The 22,697-nt window shown below is 37.6% G+C and overlaps 1 protein-coding gene across 7 annotated transcripts in view; it reads left to right on the top strand.

Moving 5' to 3' along the window:
• SLC24A2 (solute carrier family 24 member 2) overlaps positions 1-22,697 on the top strand; it is a 106,161-nt gene that overhangs the window by 36,685 nt on the left and 46,779 nt on the right. For 5 of the 7 annotated variants that reach the window (XM_065046213.1, XM_065046215.1, XM_065046211.1 and 2 more), the window contains exons 3-4: positions 19,271-19,309; positions 20,389-20,497. In XM_065046213.1, coding sequence (XP_064902285.1) covers positions 19,271-19,309; positions 20,389-20,497 — 148 coding nt within the window. The remainder of the gene's footprint in view (positions 1-19,270; positions 19,310-20,388; positions 20,498-22,697) is intronic. The other 2 variants (XM_065046216.1, XM_065046214.1) reach the window with 1 other exon arrangement.

The raw sequence follows: 22,697 nt of genomic DNA, 5'->3' as shown, positions 1-22,697 counted from the left end.
AGCTCTAACTGAAATATATAGGTTGGCAGGTAAGTAACCCTTATTTAAAGAAGATGTTAATAAAGTATAGCACACTGAGCCAAATTCTGCAACTATCACATGGGAAACCTGGAGCTGCTTTTCTGAGGTGAATGGAGTTCCTCTGGTGGCCAGTTTTCTGACAATGGAATAAACTCGGGAATCAGTATTTTTTAAATAAAAATGTGGATCTATTGAGGGGAAGAGACCTTTCTTGTGTGGAACAAGGATCAGGCTCCCTTCCAGCAAAATGTAAATCTAGACCCATAAGGCTGTAAGAAATTGATATTCTCACATTTAGTGTGGGAATAGCTTTTCCTCTTAAAGCAGTATTTGAAAGAGTTCTGAGTCTTTTAAGTGAAAAATGCTGGGGTACCCAGAGAGCTACATTAGGGCAAGCAGGATGTGACATGGGATGAATGAAGTCCTTGTTCTTATAGAAGAAATGCAAGCAAGGTTTTGATCCCTCTCTCCTGCCAGGGAAAGCCATGTCCCAGCTGTGTCCTAAAAGCTCAAAGGGAGGAATGAGATGCCACAAATTTGCCTGATCATATGCCAGATCCTGCTTATCCCTTCCACTTGCATAGGGACCAGCACAGCTGACCTAAGGTGACTGTAAAGCACCTCTGGTAAGAGTGATTTGCATAGCCTAATGATTTTATATTTAAATGTGACTTAGGTCCACTACTAATTTTATTCAATTTGAAGTAAAGATATTTATGCACAATGACAATGACAATGCCCTTGTTCTCGCATCAGTGCTTTATTACAAACTGCAATATAAGTGCCTAAGCACAATCTCTGATATATTAATCTAATCTGCTGATTTATATAAGCATTCATCATATTAAGATGTAGGGAGGGAGACAACGGTGACAAGTCCCCAGGAATGATGGGACTCCTGCCTTTGGACATCTGTAGCTATACCAGGCACGCTATGAGAAGAAGTACCAAGCAAGGAAAGAAGTGTCTCTAATCACAGTGTGGGAGTCTCTGTTGAGATTTGGTTTAGCCTTTCTGGGATTTATGTGAAATGTCTTTTAATAATAAAACACTCTAAGGAACAGCTACTGTTACACATTATCCAGAAAAAGATTCTGGATGAGGAATATTGTAAAAAACAAGGCTTCACGAGCCACTTGACAGATGTGTGAAATCCAGGTGGAACACATCAGCCACATGGCAGCATACTAAAATAGTGTGTGGTAATGTAAATAAAATTGAAGAAAAATATTACTCTGTTCAATAAATATTTAATATAGACCAAATATCTCCTATCATTTAGTTTTCTGAAGTAGTTTATTGGCCTCTCCCTGTCTTAAATTAGTATGTTGTTTCAGAGTGAATTGTAACTGCCTTTCAGCTGGAAATATTTCAGTGGTAAAGAAAGTGTTTTCCTTTGATGGACAGAGAGACAGAGAGAACTACATGCATTAAAATCGGTAAAAGTTTGTTTTCAGCTCTTCAGGAGCAGGCGTAGTGGTTTTTGGTCCACTTTTACATTTTGAAAAATGTTTTGTAAAATAAATGCGCAGCCATTACAGGTATTTACATGAGACTTAGAATAAATTAAATTACCAAAATTTCAATGTTATAATATTTGTTCCTGCAAGCTGTCAGACTGCACAAAGCAAAGGCTTGGTGTTGGGGTAACAGTACTTTATTTTGGCTTACATTGTAAAAATATTTTTATTAAATCTGTGTCATGAAGACTAAACCTGGAGTACTTGTATCTGAATCTAGTGGAGGAAAAATGTAAAAATCATCCAATTGTACCATTATTAACAAATGCTTATAATATCTTCTCTAGAAATCCAAGCTCACCACGTCCACTTATTCTGAAGAGTGCTCAGTCATTCAGATAGTGAGCAATATTTGGTGAGAGTGAAAATCATAAACATGATGAAGGGAATATTCCTGTGTCCTCTCAGTTCATCTTCCAACTAAACTTTCTGAGCCACCAGTTTTTGTCATCCAAGACTTTCTCACACATATTGTAATTTGTGTGGTAATTAAATATCACCTGTCATGAAAAAGTAAATGGCAAAAATAATAAAATCATCATTACCTGAGAAGATCAATTCTGGCCTCTTGTTGGACGCAGGCAGAAGCTCTGCAGGTTCTGTTTATTGTTACTAATATAGTAGTTACATTTTACCATGGAAACAGAGGAATCTTTTTACTTCCCATCATAATCAGTGTAGTTTGGTTGGCTTATCTGTAAAACCTTTCTAGTCTTTATTTTTGCATTATAGTTGCACATGGTCTTGGAAATAAAACATTTCCATGGCTAGCAAAGAAATGAAAGTTAAAATCAAATAAAAGGTAAAGAAATAGTTTGCCAGAATGGGAAATTTGCAATTAAGTGAGAAGCTGTACTTATTGAATGGCTTCAATTTAAGCACATTTACTAGAAAGACAAAAGAATGACATTTCTGTGACTCTGAAATAGTAAAGTTTTGGAGATGAGAAATACTACACATATTTCTGCAACCAATATTGGATGAATTGGTGAATGCTGCTGCAGAGTGCGATGAATGCATTACCATTTTTCCTGTCAATTGAGCATGACTATTTCAAGATACATGTATGAAATCTCATATCTGAGAATACAATTTCATAATTATAAAACCAGTACTGTAAACTATTTTCATTCTGAAGGATGAAGGCTTGTTTTACAACATAAATTAGACTGCTGCTGAGGGTAGCAAATGTGCAGCTATTTGCTTATGGCAGAAAAGCTAGGATTATTGCATGTGATAGCACATGACACTCACTAAAAAAATTAAAAATATATTGGAAACTAGCTATAGCTGTGTATTTGACCCTACTTGATATACCAAAAGAATATAAAGTCTGAGAACCTTACCACTTCACGGAGTTAAAATAGGTTGCAAAACAGGAGCCTCCAAGGAACATTAGCTAAAAAGTTCCATTTAATTTAGTTTTGTTAAGTCAGAAGCTTGCTTGTTATGATCAGTACAGAAATTTGTCTTTAAGCATATTCTGAATGAAAGATAAAAAAAAAAAAAAAAGAACAAACAAATGCTTGTGGAGAACATCCAGCCAATAATGTCGAGCAATAATAACAAGTGGAGTAAGTAAGTGGAGTAGAGGTGTCCATGGCAGTAGTGTGGCTCACAGATTCTGCAGCAGGTGAAATGGTGCAAACATGTAAAGGTATAGTCTAGAGGAAACCAGTGTATTTTATCACTTGTCTTAAGGCATTAAAAGTCCTTTTAACAGAGATGATATTTTAAAATATTGAAAGTGTAACATGAATATAAGATACTGTGAAAGCAGAAGAAGTTTCTGGGATTTAGATTCTTTTCTAACACAAGCTGAAATATAGAAATTTGTGTTATGGAGAATGATTTCTTCAGCCTCCTTGATGTCAATAAGAAAGTTTCATACTGAGCATTTAGACTGGAGACAGATCAAAATGCAGACGCTTTATTTGGTTGTCTTAATAGCTTAATAGGCTTTACGGATTATTACTCTCACAAGCCTTTTTGAGCTTATAAAATCCAAATGTATTTGCTCTTAGAAATTATGAGCTCAGTCCCAAAAACTCTTACTTGCATGAGCCCCTTTGCGAGTTGGCTGATTTAGTGCTATTAATCTTCAAGGGTCTGCATGATTGCCATCCTGTTCTTGCAAAAATAGTGTAAAAGACAAGAAAGTGCAAGAAATTCCCAAGGGGAGCCAATTACTCTATAAAACTATCATGTTCCATTCCATTTCATCTCTTCTCAATTATATTTGACCTATTTGCATTCATGCTGTAGCTACCCAAAAAACGAATGGGTCGTATGCAGTAGATGTTAGTCAGAACCATATTCAAAAACTGTGCATTTGGGTGATGATAATAAAGAGGAATTCTCACCTAGAGCAGACACAGCATGGGAGTTAATTCTCCTGTAGGTTTGTTGGGCTACAAAGTCTGCTCAGCTGCATTTGAATTCGGTAAACCAGTGCCTTACTAGCAGGTGTTAGTCTGATCAAAGATGCATGCCCCTAGTTTGCTGTGGCTTCCCTTCTATCCCCAAACTGCCGGCTGCTCGTCACTTTCAGCATCACCAGATTTTCTCACCTTGCTTTTTGTTTTCCCTCATGATGTTAGCTTTTGTTATTAGATCAAGTATCCCTGACCATTAAGCGACATTAAGTCTATCTTTATACTGTCATCCATGGTCCAAAATTGATGGGAGTTTTGCCATATGGCTACATTTTTTGGCTGGAGCTACTATAGCTGTAGTTCTGAAACGTCTGCAGAGTTATTTGAAAAGGTGTAATGAAGAGTTACTTATGAAAGTGATGCCCAACCTGATGATTCCTCATTGTCCAGGGCTCTCTGGTTGCCAGGCCGCATTGCTTTTTTTTAAACTGACAACTGTTTGTCATTTGGATATTTCCATAGGCTTTTCCTCCAGATGTTTCTTGCCTTCAGTGGTGTAGTTCAAGGAAGAGATAATGACAACTATCACTGTGAGCTTTTCTGGCTCAAGTAAAGGGTCATTGACAGATCTTACAGAAAAACTGACAGTTTTAAAGAAAAATGCAAGACAAGACAGTGAATATGTTAGTGGTATAGTCCTTATTAAAAAAAAAAAAAAAATAGAAAGCAAGTCTGATTCAGAATGTGTTGAGAAAAAGACCACAATAAAATGGTCTTTCTTGTGAGAATATCAGTCTGAAGACTAGGCTGGAAACAGACTAAGGGTCCTGAATCAAAACTTCTTCATTAAGTGAGTAGAATGGGATTATTTCTGTTTAACATCCTAAAGTTGTAATTCTATAATATCTTTAAAGAAGTTCAGAAAGGCATAGGAAAAGTTCATTTTTTGTTTCATTTGCAAGAATGAGTCACCTGCTACTTAAACCTGAAGTTTCACTAAGAAGAATGTAAGAAAGAGCAGCTGTCAAGAAGCCAACACCTTCTGCTTGTGACTTTTTAAAGGAACCATTGATCTTGGCGCAGTTATTGATGAAATTTTTTGCTGATACCTTAGGGTAGAGAAATAAAAAAAAAAAAAAAGTGGAATATTATCTATAGAAAGATTTGCTTTTCACTGTGCTAAACTAGTTCTTGCATGTGACCACACCACCAGTGTCAGCCTTTTAATACAGAAATGAAACTTGCTTGCTTTAATTTGTTTAATCCTAGTGAGTGGTTTATGTCAATCTAAGTTTACAAGGCTGTCTTCACAAGGCTAAAGCATCAAAAATATAGTTTTAGAAATGAAACTGAGATTCATCTTTATGGTTTAGTTTCCTCCTGTAATCAGAAGAATGTGTAGGTATTAGACAGAAGGCATTAGTTTGCATAAGTGTTAAAATAGGCAAATTTTGAGGAGATAAATGACCTAGCAGATGAAATACTTCTTGTCATCAGCAAAAAACACTCACAAGATTTAGATCACAGAGCCAGATTTCAACTAACGGAAGAAGGGAGAAAAAGAATTCAGAAAAACAGAATGTACTTTTCCTAAAGTAGTCAGGCACAGACACATCACAATAAACTCTGAGGTCCTAAATGACAGAAAACAAAGTGCAGGGGCTTTTCTAATTCTCCTTTCTGTATCGGAGTTCACCTCATGAGAGATAAAATGCCTGAAACAATTAAACAAAACAGGGCTCCAATTCCCAATAGGAGGAATTAAATGAAAATTGATAATGAGAAATTTGTTGCAAAGACTTTAAATTACTCTGTTTCGATTCAATAGCAGGCAAACTATTATAGGAAACCCATAGTGCAGTGATGACAGTGAAGAAATTTGTCTTTCTAAATAAATTTTATGTAAGTAGAATTCAAATTGATGCATCAGACCTTGACAACTCTGTGTGTAACCCGACTTCTTTTGGCAGAAATTGTGATGTGAGTGATTGTGTTCTGTTTGGGACATTGTTACTTACAGTTCTTTGTTGTTCTGATTTATTCAATTGTCTTTAGGTGTAGGAGATCCTGTGTCTTTCTATTATTAGCTTTTTCACAGTACTTTCATTGTAGAGAGGTATGAAAGTGTCTGTGCCCAGGAAGGCCTAGTTAACTTGCTTCACTAATGTTTTTTGATCCTGGTGGTAGTCTTAGATCTCAGAGTTAGTATTCTGTGTCAAGACAGAGTTGGAAAGGTTTAGCCAACGTGCCTGCATTTCTCTGCAAGATTTCTGCCCCATGTTTCCATGAGCTAAATGACATAAATTCAGAACTTTCTCTTGAATAGTCTGCCCCTGGGTCTGCGGCTGCTTCATGGCAGAGAAGAAAGGCTTTGTAATACAGCATTTTCAGGCCACCAGTGTATGTCCTTATTTAATAAGAGGGTAGATAAGAGAAAGGCACCCCTGCTTCTATAGGCAGAATTTCTTAATGCTCACAGTAATTTGTATTTTCAGTGTTTTGGTAGCATTTTTTGTCATTTTAGTTTTATCTCTCTTGACTTGTTTTCATCCAAGATACTCATCATTCTATGTGGTCTAAACCAAAGGATGAGCCTTTTCCATATTAATACAAGTGTTAATAAGGCGCGTACAGTTGTATTAACTAATTGATTTTCATCAGAAGAATTAATATGTGTAGCTCTTCCAAAGGACAGGTTAGAGTCAGGAGAGCAGTTTTTCCAGAGGCTATGCAAAAACTTGGACTTCTAGCTTTTAGGTCCAAGGTCTTAGGTGAAATGACCAGTCTGTGCCCATGCAAATCTGGGCTTTGCTTTTCTCTGGCTGTGCCAAGAAGATTGCTAGGCATTGGCAATGTTACAATAGATTCTATTAGTACACCAAAATTTGCTGTCACCCAGATCGATTCTGCAGTCCTTGTTTCCCAGATGGCAGCATTAATCCAGCAGACAGGAGCAGCTCTTGCTTGTTCCCAACCTGAACAAGGTTTGAGCAAGAAATGAGGTATGAAAGGGTTTGCATACTGTTGCAGGTTCCTCCTTTGCCATCCTTTAAGGAGCTCAGCGAGTAGTTTATAATTTTGTCCTTACTTGTCTGTGACTTTGGATGTGCTGGAAGCCAGGAGTGAAAGTGGTGAGGGGAGTAGAGGGTGGCTGAGCCCATGCAATGGCTCTGGTGGTGTGTAAAGCTGCCCTGGTTACTGCTAGCGAGAGTGGCCAGGCATTCATTTAGCTGAGAGAAACAGTGGCACAACTAATTTGCCATAGAAAACAATTTTGAATGTGTTTTCGTTTTGTTTTATTTTGTTTTGGTTTTGGTGGGGTTGTTTATTTGGTTGGTCATTTGGTGGTTTGTTTTTGTTTCTATGTTTGTTTGTTTTTAATGGATATTGATGTTAGAGCTGAATAACATAGGTGGGACAAGAAGTTTGGGGTTTTGTTTGTTTGTTTGTTTGTTTTCCAAAACATCCTGGCAATTGATATTGTTGTAGTTGTTGAACTCTCCAGATCCCCAACCCAGTTTCATCTTGCTTGTCAAAGTGGATCTAGAGCCTCCAGCCTTCTCAGCTCTGGTCATGTCAATGTTGCATGGCAGTGATATGGGACTTTAAACTACATCAAAGTCTCAAAATTTTTGCATCTGTCTGTTTGCTGGCTGATCCTCTAGGCTGAGCTGGCAAATTTCTGACAATCCGCAGGGCGGAGGAGGAGCCCAACTGTGTGACTTAAAAAGCCCTTGTCAGGTAAGTCTGAGAGAAGGTGGGAAATGGGAGCACCTCCTGAGGATGAACTTGGATAAAACCGTGGCTTAATAAGCAGTCCATAACATCCAGAGAAAGAGACTTTTTATTTAGTAGCATATGATAACTAGTGCTTTAGTGATTCCTATAGCTGGATGTGTTAGCCAGTAGAACTGTGAGGGAGGAAAACATTCATATTGCAAAATGCATCTTTTATTTTCACTGTATTTTGTTTTACATGTAACAAATTATGAGACTGACACCTTGCTTCAATGTGCTGTGGAATAAATACCACATCTCTTCCTGCATATTCTCAATTCATTTAGTTTTATGCTAATCCCATGAAATTAATTCCTGGTGCTGTGAAAATGACTTTGAGTCTGTTTGATCTGTTGGAGATTTTCCATACCAGTGTCCACCATACTTGTTATTTCTTTGTTTGTGTTAAAATGGTGATTTTACCTGGTGATTTCTTAATTTCTTAATTTTTGTCATGTAATTGCAAAATCTCTGTGAACCAGAATAAAAAGGTTTTGATAACTCAGATTTAAGTAGAATGGTTTGAGAGAAGATTTCTGTGGTTGTATATAAGGGATTTCAGTTTGGAAATGAAACACAGTTAACAATAATTGGACAGTAACAGTCCTAATTATTCTTACCCATTCGGTAAGCACAATTTTGAATTAAAAGAGAAAATAAATATTATAAAAAGGACTCTTCATATATTGGCATAGACATCCACAGCAGAACTTCAGGAATACTATTTATGGAGTATATTAAAAACATGTATATACAGAGATGTCTTCAGTAAAACAAACATGAGGCAGACAGAATAAGGGAGTTTTAATCTGTGTTTCTGCTCATTCTGGCCACACAACATTTTATGAATGGAAAGATGGTATTTCAGTATTCAAATATATTTGTTCTCTCTGGCTCCTTTGGTCAGCATTGTAAGCACAAAAGCTAGTTACCGTAAAAGGCTATGCATAGAACACAACTCTATAAAAAATGGATTAAAATGGTAAAATCCACGAACTCCCATATGAAAGAACCATGTTTACTGAAAATTTAGCTTTCTGGAGACTTCAGTTTCCAAAAATTCGAGTGAGTATTTTGAAGAGAATCATGTGTGTGTTATTTAATGAAGTTTTTAGATGCTTACAGAATGATCACAGTGTTGTGTTGAAACGGAAATGTGTAGATTCATAGCAATGGGAATTTTCTATGGAACCAAAAACTAGTTTATGGATTACTTCCAGACAGGTTTAGACTGCAAAACACATGATTTCCAGCTTACCTCACCTTACAGTTTTATTTATATTATTAATTTTGTTGTATTAAAGGTTTATCCTAGGGAACCAGGTTGTTCTCTCATGGAACAACCAGATTTTTGTACATCTGGCAGTATGGCATTACTTAAAAACAGGGATTTACATTGGGGTGTCAGTAAAGCCACAAACATGCCAACCTGGAACCTAGCTGCAGGAACTGGAGTTTTATTATTAAATAATCACCAATTATTTAGACTGAGGCTCAGAAAGTGTTCTTGTTTGTTTTAACGGAATTCCCACCCAGCATGTTTCATTATGAGGGTTCAGCATTGCTATGCACGTCCAAGTCTTGTTTTCATATCCCCTCTGTCATGGTGAGTTGACTTAATGCAAGGGCATAATTTTTATTAAAGGCTTCCCCTGATCCTTCCATTTCTCATAACTTTCACTCTGATGAAAGCCTAGGTGGAGCTGTGCAGTTTTTAAACCCGAGGGGCATAGCATCCCTCTCCTTGGTAAATGCAGGTTTGTTTTGATTGTACATCTTAAGGAAAGCAGATAACTGAAACAGTAGGGGTATCCATGTTAGATAAAGAGTTGCGCCAGTCCCTGGAGCAGAGGTGTGCATGGCGGACTGGGCTTCCATGGGCATTGTGCCTGCCAAAGAGGAGAAAAAAAGTCACCAAGAAGGTCTGAGACATGATGAAAGAAGGAGAAGTTCTGGGACCAAAATCGTAATTGGAAAAGATAGAGGCAGACTGAGCATTTGGGGAGCAACTGTTGGATAAAAGAAGGCTTACACTTAGAGGTAATGGCATGGTCTGCTTGTGACTGTTCCAAAGCTTAGAGAAATGAGGCTGTAAGTTTTTTTATAGTGGAATGGGATAACATAAAAGATGGATGGAGTTACTGTGAGTTTCTAGTTGAAAGACCTTGCGGATTGTGATTTTTGTCTGGTATCCAGAATAACATAACTCAGCAAAAGTTTCTCAGAAATCTCATGATTTGCAATAAAGCTCACCTGGCAGCTTTGATGTAAAGAAATGCTTTTGTCCTAGGCTGTAAATGGAAGGAGAGGTGTAAGGCAGATATGAGCCTGAGCTAGGGCCACTAGCTTCTTAGGCTGCTACCCTCACCACTCCACTGTGAACTCTGTCGTGCTTTCTTGCAGCCATGGTCTCCTACTACACCCTTCCATGATTCAGTCCTTCCAAACTCCAGACCATCTTTTTCCCCAAATGCCTTATTCTCTCGGATCACAGTAGAAATTCTCCTTGAAGCTGCAGGTTTACCCTAAATATTAAGAAGCTGTTCTGGGAAGACCAAGTTTTGCTGAGGAAAGCAACATAGCCACTGCTTCTGGATTATATGTGGCAATGGATTACCTGCAGGCATCTTGTTCTGCAGTAGACAGGGACAAATCAGTAGTATGAAAGGCAGCATGAAGTAGCAGGCTGATAGAAGAAGGTATGCGCAAAGATTTTCTGTTTATCCTTTGCTATGCAATGTAGGACATAATTCCCTAAATTAGGTATCCAAACACTGAAAGCCAAAATGGGGGAGGTCTGATTTAAGTTCTTAATGCTGTAACTCTACATTTAGAAACAGTGCTCCTCAGGTCTTTCTGCCGCTGTTTCATCTCTTGGCTCCAAAGGAGTTAAAAGTAACCCGGCATGTAAATGCTGCAGATTTTCCAGAACACGTGCCTGGTGGTCTCCAGAAGCCCAGCTTACAGAGCCACAGATCTTCTCTTTCATCTTAATGCAAAGCAGAACACTGTAGAAAAATAATTAAAAGGCAAGAGGAATCAGAGTAAGACAGAAGCTGATGTGGTCCTTTTTTTCTTCACCTAATGTGAAGAAAACAATTTGTTTTGCTTTATGGTTGTAGATGAAATTTGGATATTCGGACTTGCTTTTCTGCATGCAGCTCTACGAGCCTCGCTAGCAGTACAGTGCTGATTTCTTATCTGCAGGTGTTTCTGTAAAATTTATTTTCTATTTTTTCTTAATGCTTTTTCTCCCTACCATTTCTTACACCCTCGCCAGATACAAGACAAACTCTTAGATGGCATTTGCATGTTTCGGGTGATCAGAAAGACCTAGAAAGCAGTGGTGAAAATAGCTGAAAATGGTTATCCTGAAGGATGAATATGAAGGTAGATGGTATTCAATGTCTGTTATAAGGACAGTGAGCCTGAAATACTGTTTAGTCAAATTTGCAAAATTAAGGTATTTGCTCTTAGCAATGTTTTGTTTTGCTTCAGTTTTAATGTCTGATTTTAAATTTTTAAACTGAGAAAGTGTACGATAGTCCAATTAGTAGGTGCATTAAATAAAAACATCTTTTCATCAGTTTTCCTTTTACAATGTTGAACAATCAGTCTAACATCTTGTTAGATGTAAAAAGTACAAACATTTTATGTGCTTTGATTGTCATATAATCTTGTAAACCATGAGTAGTCTGAAAAGGTAAAAAACCTTTGATGTTTGTTAGCTGAAAGACCATTGAGAGAGGTACATTTTGATCTTCTTCCTATAGCTATTGGAGTTGCTTCTCTCAGAGAAGTTCTGCTTTGTAGCTTATTGAGATGTTGTGCTCAGTAGAAGGTGCAAAACCCAAAGAGCAAAATTAATTGCTGAAGAGAAGACAGCCTTACCTGGTAACCTGCCCAAAAGCAATAATCCCTCTTATTGAGAATGAAGTTATTTACTGACAGTGGCTCTATTCCCAGCTGACAGATGGGGAAATGGAGGAACAGAGGCAGTCTGCTATATTTTGCTGTCAGGTTGGTTTAAAACTGATACCCAGAGTCCTGCAGCTCAGAGCTGGTGCTGTGCACCCGGTGGATGAGGACTTTCCATTTTGAAGCACAGTTGTTTGAAACATTCGTACTTCATCCTAATTGTTTTGGTGAGCCTTTCTTTTTATTCCCTCTTTTTTAAAATGTGTGAAGTAGGCCTTCTTAAATGTTATTTTTGTTTCATGGAAAACGTAGTGCCACAGGATAGATACAGCATGCCAAGGCTTTCCCTTTGTCTCATTTAAGGGCCTGCGTTCTACCTTCTATTCTCTCTCCCCTTCTGACACTGTGGGAAATATCAACTATTAGCAATGCTCATCTAGCTTTCTCAGTATCCTTCATTATTTTACATGCCCCCTGACGTTTGATTACATTCTTCTTGCAGTTGCTATCCTGAGAGCCAGATCTGGTCTGAGTTTCTGCTGTCTGATGATGAAGTCCCCTGAGGGGGAAAGGCAGTTGTGAAGTAAGACAGAGAAGTGAGCAGAACTTGGTGGAAAGGGGAGGTGACCAGGGCAGCTGAGGACACACTGATTCAGCAGTTCGCCCCTACGGGCTGTGCAGGCTGGGTTCCCTGCAGCTGGAGCTGCCTGAGTCCCTCAGGGTCCCCAGGGTGCTGGGCGCGGACAGGCAGTGAAGCTTCAGCCTCTTTTGCCCTTGTGATGAATCCTCTGCAATGTACAGCTAGCTTGCTGCAATGAGATTTATTTGGTAGCTGCATATCAGCATAGCATCACCAAGCCCTAAGGTTTGCCAAGCACTTTCCTCTCTGGACATTATTGTGACTATTTTTAAGACAAACTCTAAAGCTTCCACAATCTGTAGCAGATCCTTTGTGAATTTAGGTAAGCAGAAGTCCTAGGAAATGCTTTTTTGATGGCTTCTTAATGAGCCACTGAGGTTTGATTGAGTTGTAAGAAATGAAGAGGAGTCACCTGCTGTCAGGAGTCTCTGTGGTGTTGTTGGAGTTCAGCTGAAAACCTTCCAAGCCCTCTGCCCAGAATTTGTAGTTTGTGTCATGGGTGATTTTAATTCAGACTTTTAAAAAAAATATTGAGAACTTAATCTTGGAACACTCACTAATGCTTTCCCATGTAATGTTGTTGATCAAGTAGCAGCATATTAAACACTTTAAATCCAGGTATTTTAAAGCTAGCCAAATAAATCCATACTGAAGTATTTAAACTGTCACTTGTGAACAAAGATTTTATGTGCATGAGTATCTTAAAGACCGCTGTAAGTACCTAACTCCAGATTTTTTTTTTTAAGATTCTTTTGCCCCCTTAAAGGTTACACAGATGTATAGAACTGTGTTGCTAATTTATATAATTTTAAAAAATCACAAAAGGTGACTTCATTGACAAGTCTAGAAATGAGGATAAGAGGACAACTTAAAACTGCGTAATTACTTCTGACACTAAGGTGATTAAAAACTCATCATGTCTTTAAGCTTGAGCTATTACATTGCCATCCTAAGCCAAAGATACCTGACTTTAAGCAAGTTCAGAGAAGGTAAGAGACACAGGGCAGACTGACTTTCTTATACATGTGGAATAACTAAATGACATATGACTGGTCCAACAGGCCGACGGGATGAGTAATATCCTATTTCAGATAACGGTATATGTAAAAATCTGTAATTAAATCAGTTGACCTAACATTAGCATACAATTTAGCAACTGATACCTTAAACCATCCATCTCTCACTGTTTGAATCAGCTAAGATGCATCTCTTCTGAACATTTATGAGAATTCGCTATGTGTATGCACATTGGGTAGTTTCATGAACAGAGTGACACGAGGGAGGAGACTGATCCGGATGAACAAATCTATTCTGCTTTGCCCAGGGCTAGAACTTTCATACTAGGTGTCTGTAAACAAGCAGTTGTAAATGCAGCCAGGTATCCAAATTTGGTACAGCCCAATGACTCTGCAGTTCTGGCTTAATTTGATAGATTCTTTGTTTTGATTAATAAAGTGAGCTTTCAATGTCAATTCAATTTTGGGTATGGTTTTTGTGAAACTGTTTGAGAGAGTCCAGCGCAGAGCCATGAAGATGATTAAGGGAGTGGAGCATCTCCCATGTGAGGGAAGACTGAGGGAGCTGGGTCTCTTTAGCTTGGAGAAGAGGAGACTGAGGGGTGACCTCATTCATGTTTATAAATATGTAAAGGGTGAGTGTCACGAGGATGGAGCCAGGCTCTTCTTGGTGACAACCAATGGTAGGACAAGGGGCACTGGGTACAAACTGGAACACAGGAGGTTCCACTTAAATGTGAGAAGAAACTTCTCAGTCAGGGTGACAGAGCACTGGAACAGGTTGCCCAGGGAGGTTGTGGAGTCTTCTTCTCTGGAGGCATTCAAAACCCACCTGGACATGTTCCTGTGTAGCCTCATCTGGGTGTTCCTGCTCCGGCAGGGGGATTGAACTAGATCATCTTTTGAGGTCCTTTCCAATCCCTGACATGCTGTGATTCTGTGTGAATTGTATTTATTTTGTTCAACAATACAGAAGTCTGCTTCTTCAGGTAGAACTCCCTGTTTACTTTTAGGAGAGAGAAAGGTGGAAGGAAGGAAGGAAGAAGCAGGCAAAGTGAAAGGAAATTTTAGTTTATTTTTCTACAGTGTGCTTACTAAAGCTTTTCCTCTTCTGTTTTAAATAAGATCCAAGGTTCTGTACTCAGTTCACAGACTGGATTCTGGTAATGGTCTACTAAGCCGTAATACAGAAATTAAAATACTTACCAGCAGTTTACTTTCCATCTGAAAGAATTCTAGTTTAAGTACATTGAGATCATTAGGACTTGAACTTTTCAGCTCCGTTCCAACTATATAAATCCTAGCCATTGTGTAGGCAAGGGTTATAACATGGGATTGTTTTGAGATATTCATGGAAGGGAGATCCAAGGGATCTCCAAAATCCAAGAGAGGTATGTAATAAGAGAACTAGATAAAATAATACCTTACTTTTTTTTTTTTTTTGGTTGGTGGGTTGGTTCGATGCTTGCTTGATTTGATGCTTGGTTTGGTTTGGTATTGTTTTTTGTTCCTTCACTGAGCTTATTAGGCTAACTTCTGAAATCTGTCTCGCTGACTTTGTTGCATTGGATTTTAGTTATGCATTAACCTAACATCATATAATTTCAAATAAATGCAGAGCTATTCTATACCAAGTACATTTCTAGCACACAGAATACTGATTTTTAGAAAGGATCTAGACCCTCTTAGGTTAACTAAATTGACTTCAGTAGCTGCCTTTGAAGTACATCTAGTTTTTCTGCAGTTCTGCCTAACAAAAAAACACAGACCTTAAGCAGAAACGTCTTGCAAAGATTAGAGACCCCTGTGCACCAAGAAAACTATCACCTGTAATTGACTTCAGGACTGACAAACAGTGACTCACTGGTAGATATAAAATTGCAGTGTCCAGATGCCACTTTTGAAAGCAAGCGTAAGAGAGAATAACAGAAGTCCTTCACTATAAAACATCTTGAGACAATTTATCAAAACCTTATCTGGGCTCATATTCTACAGTAATTAGAGACACCATATTGCATTCAGCATAACACTTCCAGCCACTAAACTTTGTGAACTTTCATTGTTCCCCTACAAGCTGATTAAAAAAATTAGCTTTTTAGCTATTATAGTTGGAAAAGATTTAGCAATCAGGAAAGAGAAATGAACCCACACAGTAGAAAAGAGGTTGAAATCCAGTTTTGTTTTTACCTGCTGTAGTTTGGCAGCCTGATTTTTCTCATATTAAGAGAAGGGAGTGTGAAGTCCAGTTTGCTAGTTGTTTCAGGCTATTGAACCTGTGACACAGAAACTTCAGCTAGAGTGGCAATTCTAGAGCTGTGGACAGTCAGCTCTCTTAATTCTGGTTTTGGAATACATACTCTAATAGGTAGTTCAGGTTACTGGCCATCTTTTGTTAACAAGCATGTTCTGTATCAAATATTTTGAGTTTTTTTCATAGATTCTGACCCTCATTTGACTGTCATTATGCCCTTTATTTTAAAGGAAAGCATGAGGAGATTTGCCACATAGTTAGTGAGGCATCATCTCATGCACTAATTACTTCAGGCGTCTGTTTCTCAGGAACATACATTCCCAAAAAAGGCAAGGGGGATGTCAGGATTAATCACTAATGGACTTACGTCACCAAGAAAAAGAGATGTGTGAAAAGGATAGCAAAGATCATTTCTTCATAGCAAGTAGACATGTCTTTTTGCATTCTTCTTGAAATAAAATGTTTTAAGACTTTTAGCACAGGTGGGGCAAACAATAGAGGCAGGAGGATGCACAAACTCTTAAGTACTTGCTGTGGCATACAGGAGAGCCAACAAATACTTCAGTTAATTCTGTAAAAAAAATCAGTGAATTGTCTCATGATTAATCTTCTATAATTTGGATTAAAACATAAGGGATTGTACCCCACATACTTTCTTATAAGGCAGTATACTAGAGTACATTGTTTTCACTTTGTGTAACTGTAATATATGTATGGTTTTAAAGAAATTATATGTAGTTGCAAAAGATAATTTTTTACTAGTAAGTCTTTCAGAAATATTTGTCCTGCACAGATGACACAGAATTTCCATCTCTTTCTGATCTGAGGAGGCTATTATACAATGGTTGCCATGATTTAGGAGCAAAATTATCTTTACAGAAAAGTGTGTCTTTAATGAAGCCACTACTGAGTATGTCCAACAATACAATATTCACTCCCAGTGTAAAGACTCTTGTCTTAAATTAAAATATTACATAAAATGTCTGAATACTAAATGTTTCTGTAAAGGAAAAGTGATATTTCAGAATACTTGCAATGCAGTATGTGGTACCAAACTTACATAGCAATGAACAGATAAATTTAAACCTCACTTTAAACAATAGGGCAATGGTTTAATTTGCCATCCCAATGGGGACAAAATACCATCAAATACATGATGGAAACAGCAACACCACAGCTGACTTTTTCACTGCCGTAGTTTAAAAGATTGTTTTAAGGTGTTATTATTGTTAATCCAGAAGTTAATTCAGACATTATAAGTATTTAGTATCACCAAAATGTGAAACCATTGTTTACATTCCTGTCCCTAAAACTGTGGAGGCTTTTGTGCCTTAAAATTCTCTTTATATTCCAGTCTTGAATATGTCTTCTAGAATGCAACTTTGCTGGCAAGTTAAGCTCAGAAACAATTGCATTACTAATCATGTGTGGAAAAAAACAATTTAAAAAATTTGTTTCGCTATGTTGTATCCCATTCTGTACTGATGAAGATTTAAATTACTTCAGATGTGTTTTTCACTTTTATTTGCTTAACATATATGCAAATTATATTTCATTATTCTTTCTCTTTATAACATAACTATCTTCTCCAAATTAAATCATATGGTACAAATTACCATGTAGTTGTTTTTATACATTCATGCAGCTTCATCCCATTCCCTTTCAAGTAAACGACAGTGTTTCCTTAATTTTTTTTTTTTTTTAGGAATGCCTTCATATTAAGCCTAGAGCATTCTCAGTATTTTTGAGGCATGCTGAATGCTCTGAACCCTTCCTGGCCATAAGCAAAGTGACATTCTTCAGCCCTTTGTCAGGTAGAACACAATGAATTACTCAGATTTATTGATTATATATTCTCATGTCTTTCAGTATTAAAATTAAGAAACAAATTTCCTATATTCAAAAGGTCAAAGCCACAAATAATAATAATAAATAATTTTTTTTTTAACTTTTGTTTAAGTTTCAGTTTGGAACTCTCATCCACATCTCACAAGCTTTACTTCTGTAACTATGCTCACAGATCTTTAGGACTTGACTTTCCTAAATTGCTTCTTTGGAGACAGTAACTTTTCCTAGCTTGTCTCTTTTGCTTTCTTGCAAATTTTGCTGTAAGGTAAATTTTCCCTCCCATGAAGGTCACAGTGTGCACAAATAAAGCATGGATTTGCAAGTGTGTGAAAGAGCATGTGCATCTATACGATGTACAAGTATACATATTATGCAAAAATTTTCTAAGCTGTATCCATACTTTATTGACATTTTAGAACACAGGTTTTGTATTTTCTTTTTCTTTCCTTTCGCTTCCATTACATTAAAAGTTCTTTCCACGCAGTAGAGGCATAAAGTTTTTTTTTTCCCTAACCATTTGTCACACCCGGGAAGACTGATTTCAGATGTGACAGGTAGTTCCTTTATCAGAACAAAGATCAAGGATCTTTTCTTTGCCTGATTATCTCTTCTTCAAGTTAATATTCATAGATTGGGGGTTACATTTTTGACAAAAGGTTGAGTTCTGCTTATTCTTTTACTTATTATGAAACATAAAGGATCTGCTCTGTTACCAAGGTTTACTCATAACTGCTTGCCTTCCACTTAACCTTCAAGATTAATTCACTAACTCAAAAGGCATGTCCTGAAAGTTAGTGTTGATGTCTGTCCGAAAGCCGGGTTTCACTGCACTGGGGTGATGATCCGTAGACAAGTTGTGATTTAATTTTTGTCTTCTTATGTAATGCACCAAACAATAGCCTTGAGATGGAGGAAATTATTTTCATGCCGGTATGTGGGGAAGAGGTTGTGACCAAATAAGACTGAATGTGAGACAGCTGGAGTTTGCAGTGTGTCCTATTTTAATTAGTACTTGGTGACTGAAGTTTCATGTTTTGTATTCTGGTGTTAACTTTCCTTCCTCAGGTTAAGCAAAATTACTGGAAAAATAACACAACTTTTATTACATAACTTTCAAGATGTCATGGAAACATATTCCATGACAAAAGTCCTGTGTTCCCATTTAACACAAGTTTTACTTCTAGTAAAGAAGCAAGCAAAACTCAGGAATAAAAATCAGATGCAAAATTTTGCATTTGCTTGTTTTTAGTGCAAATTCAGTTCAGCCTCAGAAGTGATGCCTGATGATGTTCTCTGCTGCTGTTCTTCTAGGGATAGGACAAAGGAATCACAAATCACATACATCACTTACTTGAAAGCATTTTTCTTCGTGGCAAAGCAGTGCCATGTTGCCTGCCCCTAGCCAGAGCTGCCAGTTTGGGCTCAATAGCCATTTGCTTGGAGTGGTTAAACTGAAACATCTTTTTAAAATTTCTGTGCTCAGTCCCTTCCTGAAAAATGCCAGAGTATTGTTTCTCCTTTTTAGGCTTCTCGTTGAATTGTTGGTCAATCCAGAGTTTCTTCTTGCTTTTAGTTTTTCAGCCCTCACTCTTTCAAACTGGTTGACATACTGGGAGTAATTTGTGTGAACTGAACATCGTGATCTGCAGCCCAGCTGCTGCGTGCCAGGCCCTGAAGTGACAACAGTTTCTATCCAAGAAAATTACAAAAATAAAAGTCTCCTGCAATGTTGCAGTGTGAATTTACTCTGAATTACTTGATCACTTGCATGCTTTACTTTGACTGGTTCAAAAACCTATGACAACAGCATTCATAGGATTGGACATCTGTGGTGTTTTACTGCCTTTCCTTTCTATGTATGCTCCATCTGACACTTCTTTTTGTTCTTTTTCCTGTTCATGCAGTCACCTAATGCTGGCGACAAGGATGACCAAACACTGACGGTAGGCAGCAATTAGTATGTGTCTGAGCATTTATTTCTCAGGAGGGTGGTGAGACAAGCCTTTCTTTGGTTTGGCACACATCAGCGTTTTTCTATATTACTGGGATTTCATTCCCCATCCTGTGCTGCTATAGAATTCAAATAATTTCTTTCCAATGAGAAAGCAGTGAACTAATTTTCTTGTTTAGTTTCTATAATTTTTCATTTAGTGTTTGTATGACACCAAGGATTAATCCATGTACCATGTATTGTTACAAAATACTATTTTCTTCAGGGTTGTTTTTTTTCCTCTAATTGGATTTCAGGGTCTTATTAGTCAGCAATCTGCTGGCTCTGATTATCCTTTTTACTGGAGCAAGCAGACAGCCATCCACAAAGCAGCCTTACTCTATGGGATGTATTAAATGCATTGATTATTGTCCTAGACAATGGCATGGGGACAAGAACTTCAGAATACATTTTATATTTCTTTAAAAGTGTGTGAAAGATGCCTGTGTGTTAGGTCCATTGCTATGGGTGTCTGCAATGCCTTATCACGCTCACAATCTGGTTTTGCAATCAGCATTTATTAGATTGAACCAAAGCAAAGAGTATATTTCACTCTGACTGAGCTGTAGGATTTTACCATTAAAAAAGGGTGCTCTCTGCCCTTTTTGTCCACAGTTTTGATAATCCGCATATAATTTGCAATGTACTGAGGCAATAAATATTAGAACTTGCTTCAGGGGTTCAACCACAATGTTCTACAAAGAAACACAAAATATTAATTCTTCCTGGTGCAAATGTGGGGGGTTTATTTTCTTAACATTTTAAGAGTTATCACAAAGAAAGATTCTTTTTCGCTTCTCTTCTGCCTTGGGAGACTAATGACTAATCTGATGATCCATCCCATCCAGACAAACATCTGTACATATGGCAATGCTTAATATGGTGTATAGTTTAATATAACTTGCTATAGGTGATGATTGAAAATGCTTCACTGTGTAGTGACATGTGAGATCAGTTCATAGTGTTTCAGACCTGTTTCCACTCAAATAACAAAAAAAAACCCTAAATATTTCCCCTTATTTTTCCACCTAGACCAAGCCACGACTCCAGCGCGGAGGAAGCTCTGCATCTCTCCACAACAGTCTGATGAGGAACAGCATCTTCCAGCTCATGATTCACACACTGGACCCACTTGCTGAAGGTATTCCTATTATTTTTTTTGTTTTCTGTTGCAAAAGCAAACAAATACTTTCCTTTTGCCTTCTCCCCATGAACCTTTTTTTTTTTTTTTTTTTCCATTTCCATTGCTTTCATGAGTCTGAATGTCTCTGAATCTTCTGCAAGAGTTTTGCATGCTTATGGATTGGTATACATACTTCCACCAAGTCTTGCAGCTTAGGAAATGGGTTCCTTGTGGTGCTGACTAAAACAGGTCACTTGGCTGATGTGTATGGTAACCACTGTTTTGCTTCACCTCTGGCTTTTGCAGCAATTTTAAAATTACAAAAATCCTATCCTCTTGTATTTTTGTAGAGATGTATTTATTTTATTTCTTTAGTAAATCGGGGTGAAAAAAAGTAGAAAAAAAAGGTAGGTAATTTGCCATATGGAATATAGAAAAGAATGAGGGTCTACTGGTTTGATGTTGGATGGATTAACGCTGACATTAGGAAAAATGCGACAAGCATCCCACTACGTGCATGTTAACAGTTTGCCTGCTTTATCCAAGGGTGGTGTAATTATTTTTTTTCTTTGAGAAGTTAGCAGGAAGACCATGGTTGCTTTGGTCTGAGAAGTTCACAGGAAAACCATAATTGCTTTCCAGCCGTAGGGTGACTTGAATCTCAGCTTCTGGTAGGCTTCCAGAAAATTCAGGGCCAGGTGTTTACTTGGTGAATGTGTGTCCATAGGACATTTCTTGCTGTAGTAATAAGTGTCATGAGAAATAGCACTTGTGAAGGAGATGTGAGGGACTAAAGAGAGTTAAAATATGGCTGACAGTGAGAACTTCCAAACATTGATGGCCGTAAACTATATGTAGCACTTCCTTGCATTTAGGTTTCTCTAACGTTCTCTTTGCAACATCACATACAGCGTTTTAAATGTCTCTGTATCTCTTGGACAAGGCAAATCTACTTTTCCATTTCCTTCTTCAAAAGCTGAAGCTGACACTTGTTTTGCCAACACAAGGGCAATTTTAGCCCTTGCAATATCCACACCATTATTTCTACTCTCATCGTGATTCACATTGCTTCTCTCTTTGGTTAATGCCAAAGTGTGTGTGGAGTCATCACCACTCTGTGCCCAAGCTATTCCCATTCAGTGCAGAAAAAGGACATGAGAAATTTATGGCAGTTACATGTTTGGCTTCCTTTATTTGCAGGTGAGCAGGCTTTCTAACTGCTGCACCCAGTAAGTCTCATCTTTACCCACATGGTAGCCAAGCTTTTCAGTTGCTAGAAGGAGAACATACTTCCAATCTAAATTTTACATTTTTTAATGAAAAGTTATAATTTTGTAATTTTTTGTTACAATCCTCTGCACTCATCTTTTCTCTTAAAGCAAAGGTCCTGGGCTGCGGATGCCTGTGGTGTCTCAAATAGTGCTAACAAAACCAAAAATAACAAATCATCTGAAGCAGTAAATAGACTTCATCAAATCCTTTTTAAAAATTAGAGAAGAAAAGCAGGTTGGAAAGAGCCCATTAGCGGGAATAGAACCTTTATGGCAGATTGAAGATCACAGAAAAGCTAGATATGTTGACTGGAGTTCAATTCAGACTTAATGAAGATTCAGAAATAAGATCAGCTCTCAGTTATTTTCCATTGCTCGAGCTTATTTCAGTTGCTTCCCAGACATGGCTTGTTCAGCTTTCAGACCTTTCCTCTCTACATTTCCCCTGTATTAACCTTGTACCATGTAGTATGATCCAGAAGCTTCTCCCTTTGTGGCACAGGAAGAAAGTGTTTTGAAATCTCAAATCCATCTTGGGAGACACAGAAGACCAGCATTTTTGAAAATTAGGTACTATACTTAAGTTTATCAGGTAACTCAGTGCTGTTCTTCATTATTTCAGTGAAACACATGAGATCCATGTAGATTGATAGAGATAGTTGGTGGATAAATCTGATTTAAATTACTCCAGTAAAATTTTCTTCAGGGCCTCTTTGCTCACAGTGCTTTAGTGTTTGGTTGGTTGGGTTTTTTTTTCCTCTCCAAACTCTTATATTTGTCCTAGAATTAGTATTGTTTAAAAAAATGAAATATAAAGGTCTTGTGGCCTATAAATAAGTGCAAGGCAGTAACCACCAGTATGTTTCATTAAAACTGACAGACTGTGTTTAAATTTACAAACAGAAAAGAAATCTACCCACATTTGCAGTAGGTATTGTGTTTTAATG

Source organism: Columba livia, chromosome Z, assembly GCF_036013475.1.
Source record: "Columba livia isolate bColLiv1 breed racing homer chromosome Z, bColLiv1.pat.W.v2, whole genome shotgun sequence".
Taxonomy (NCBI): domain Eukaryota; kingdom Metazoa; phylum Chordata; class Aves; order Columbiformes; family Columbidae; genus Columba; species Columba livia.
This window is presented reverse-complemented; position numbering and strand designations above follow the sequence as displayed.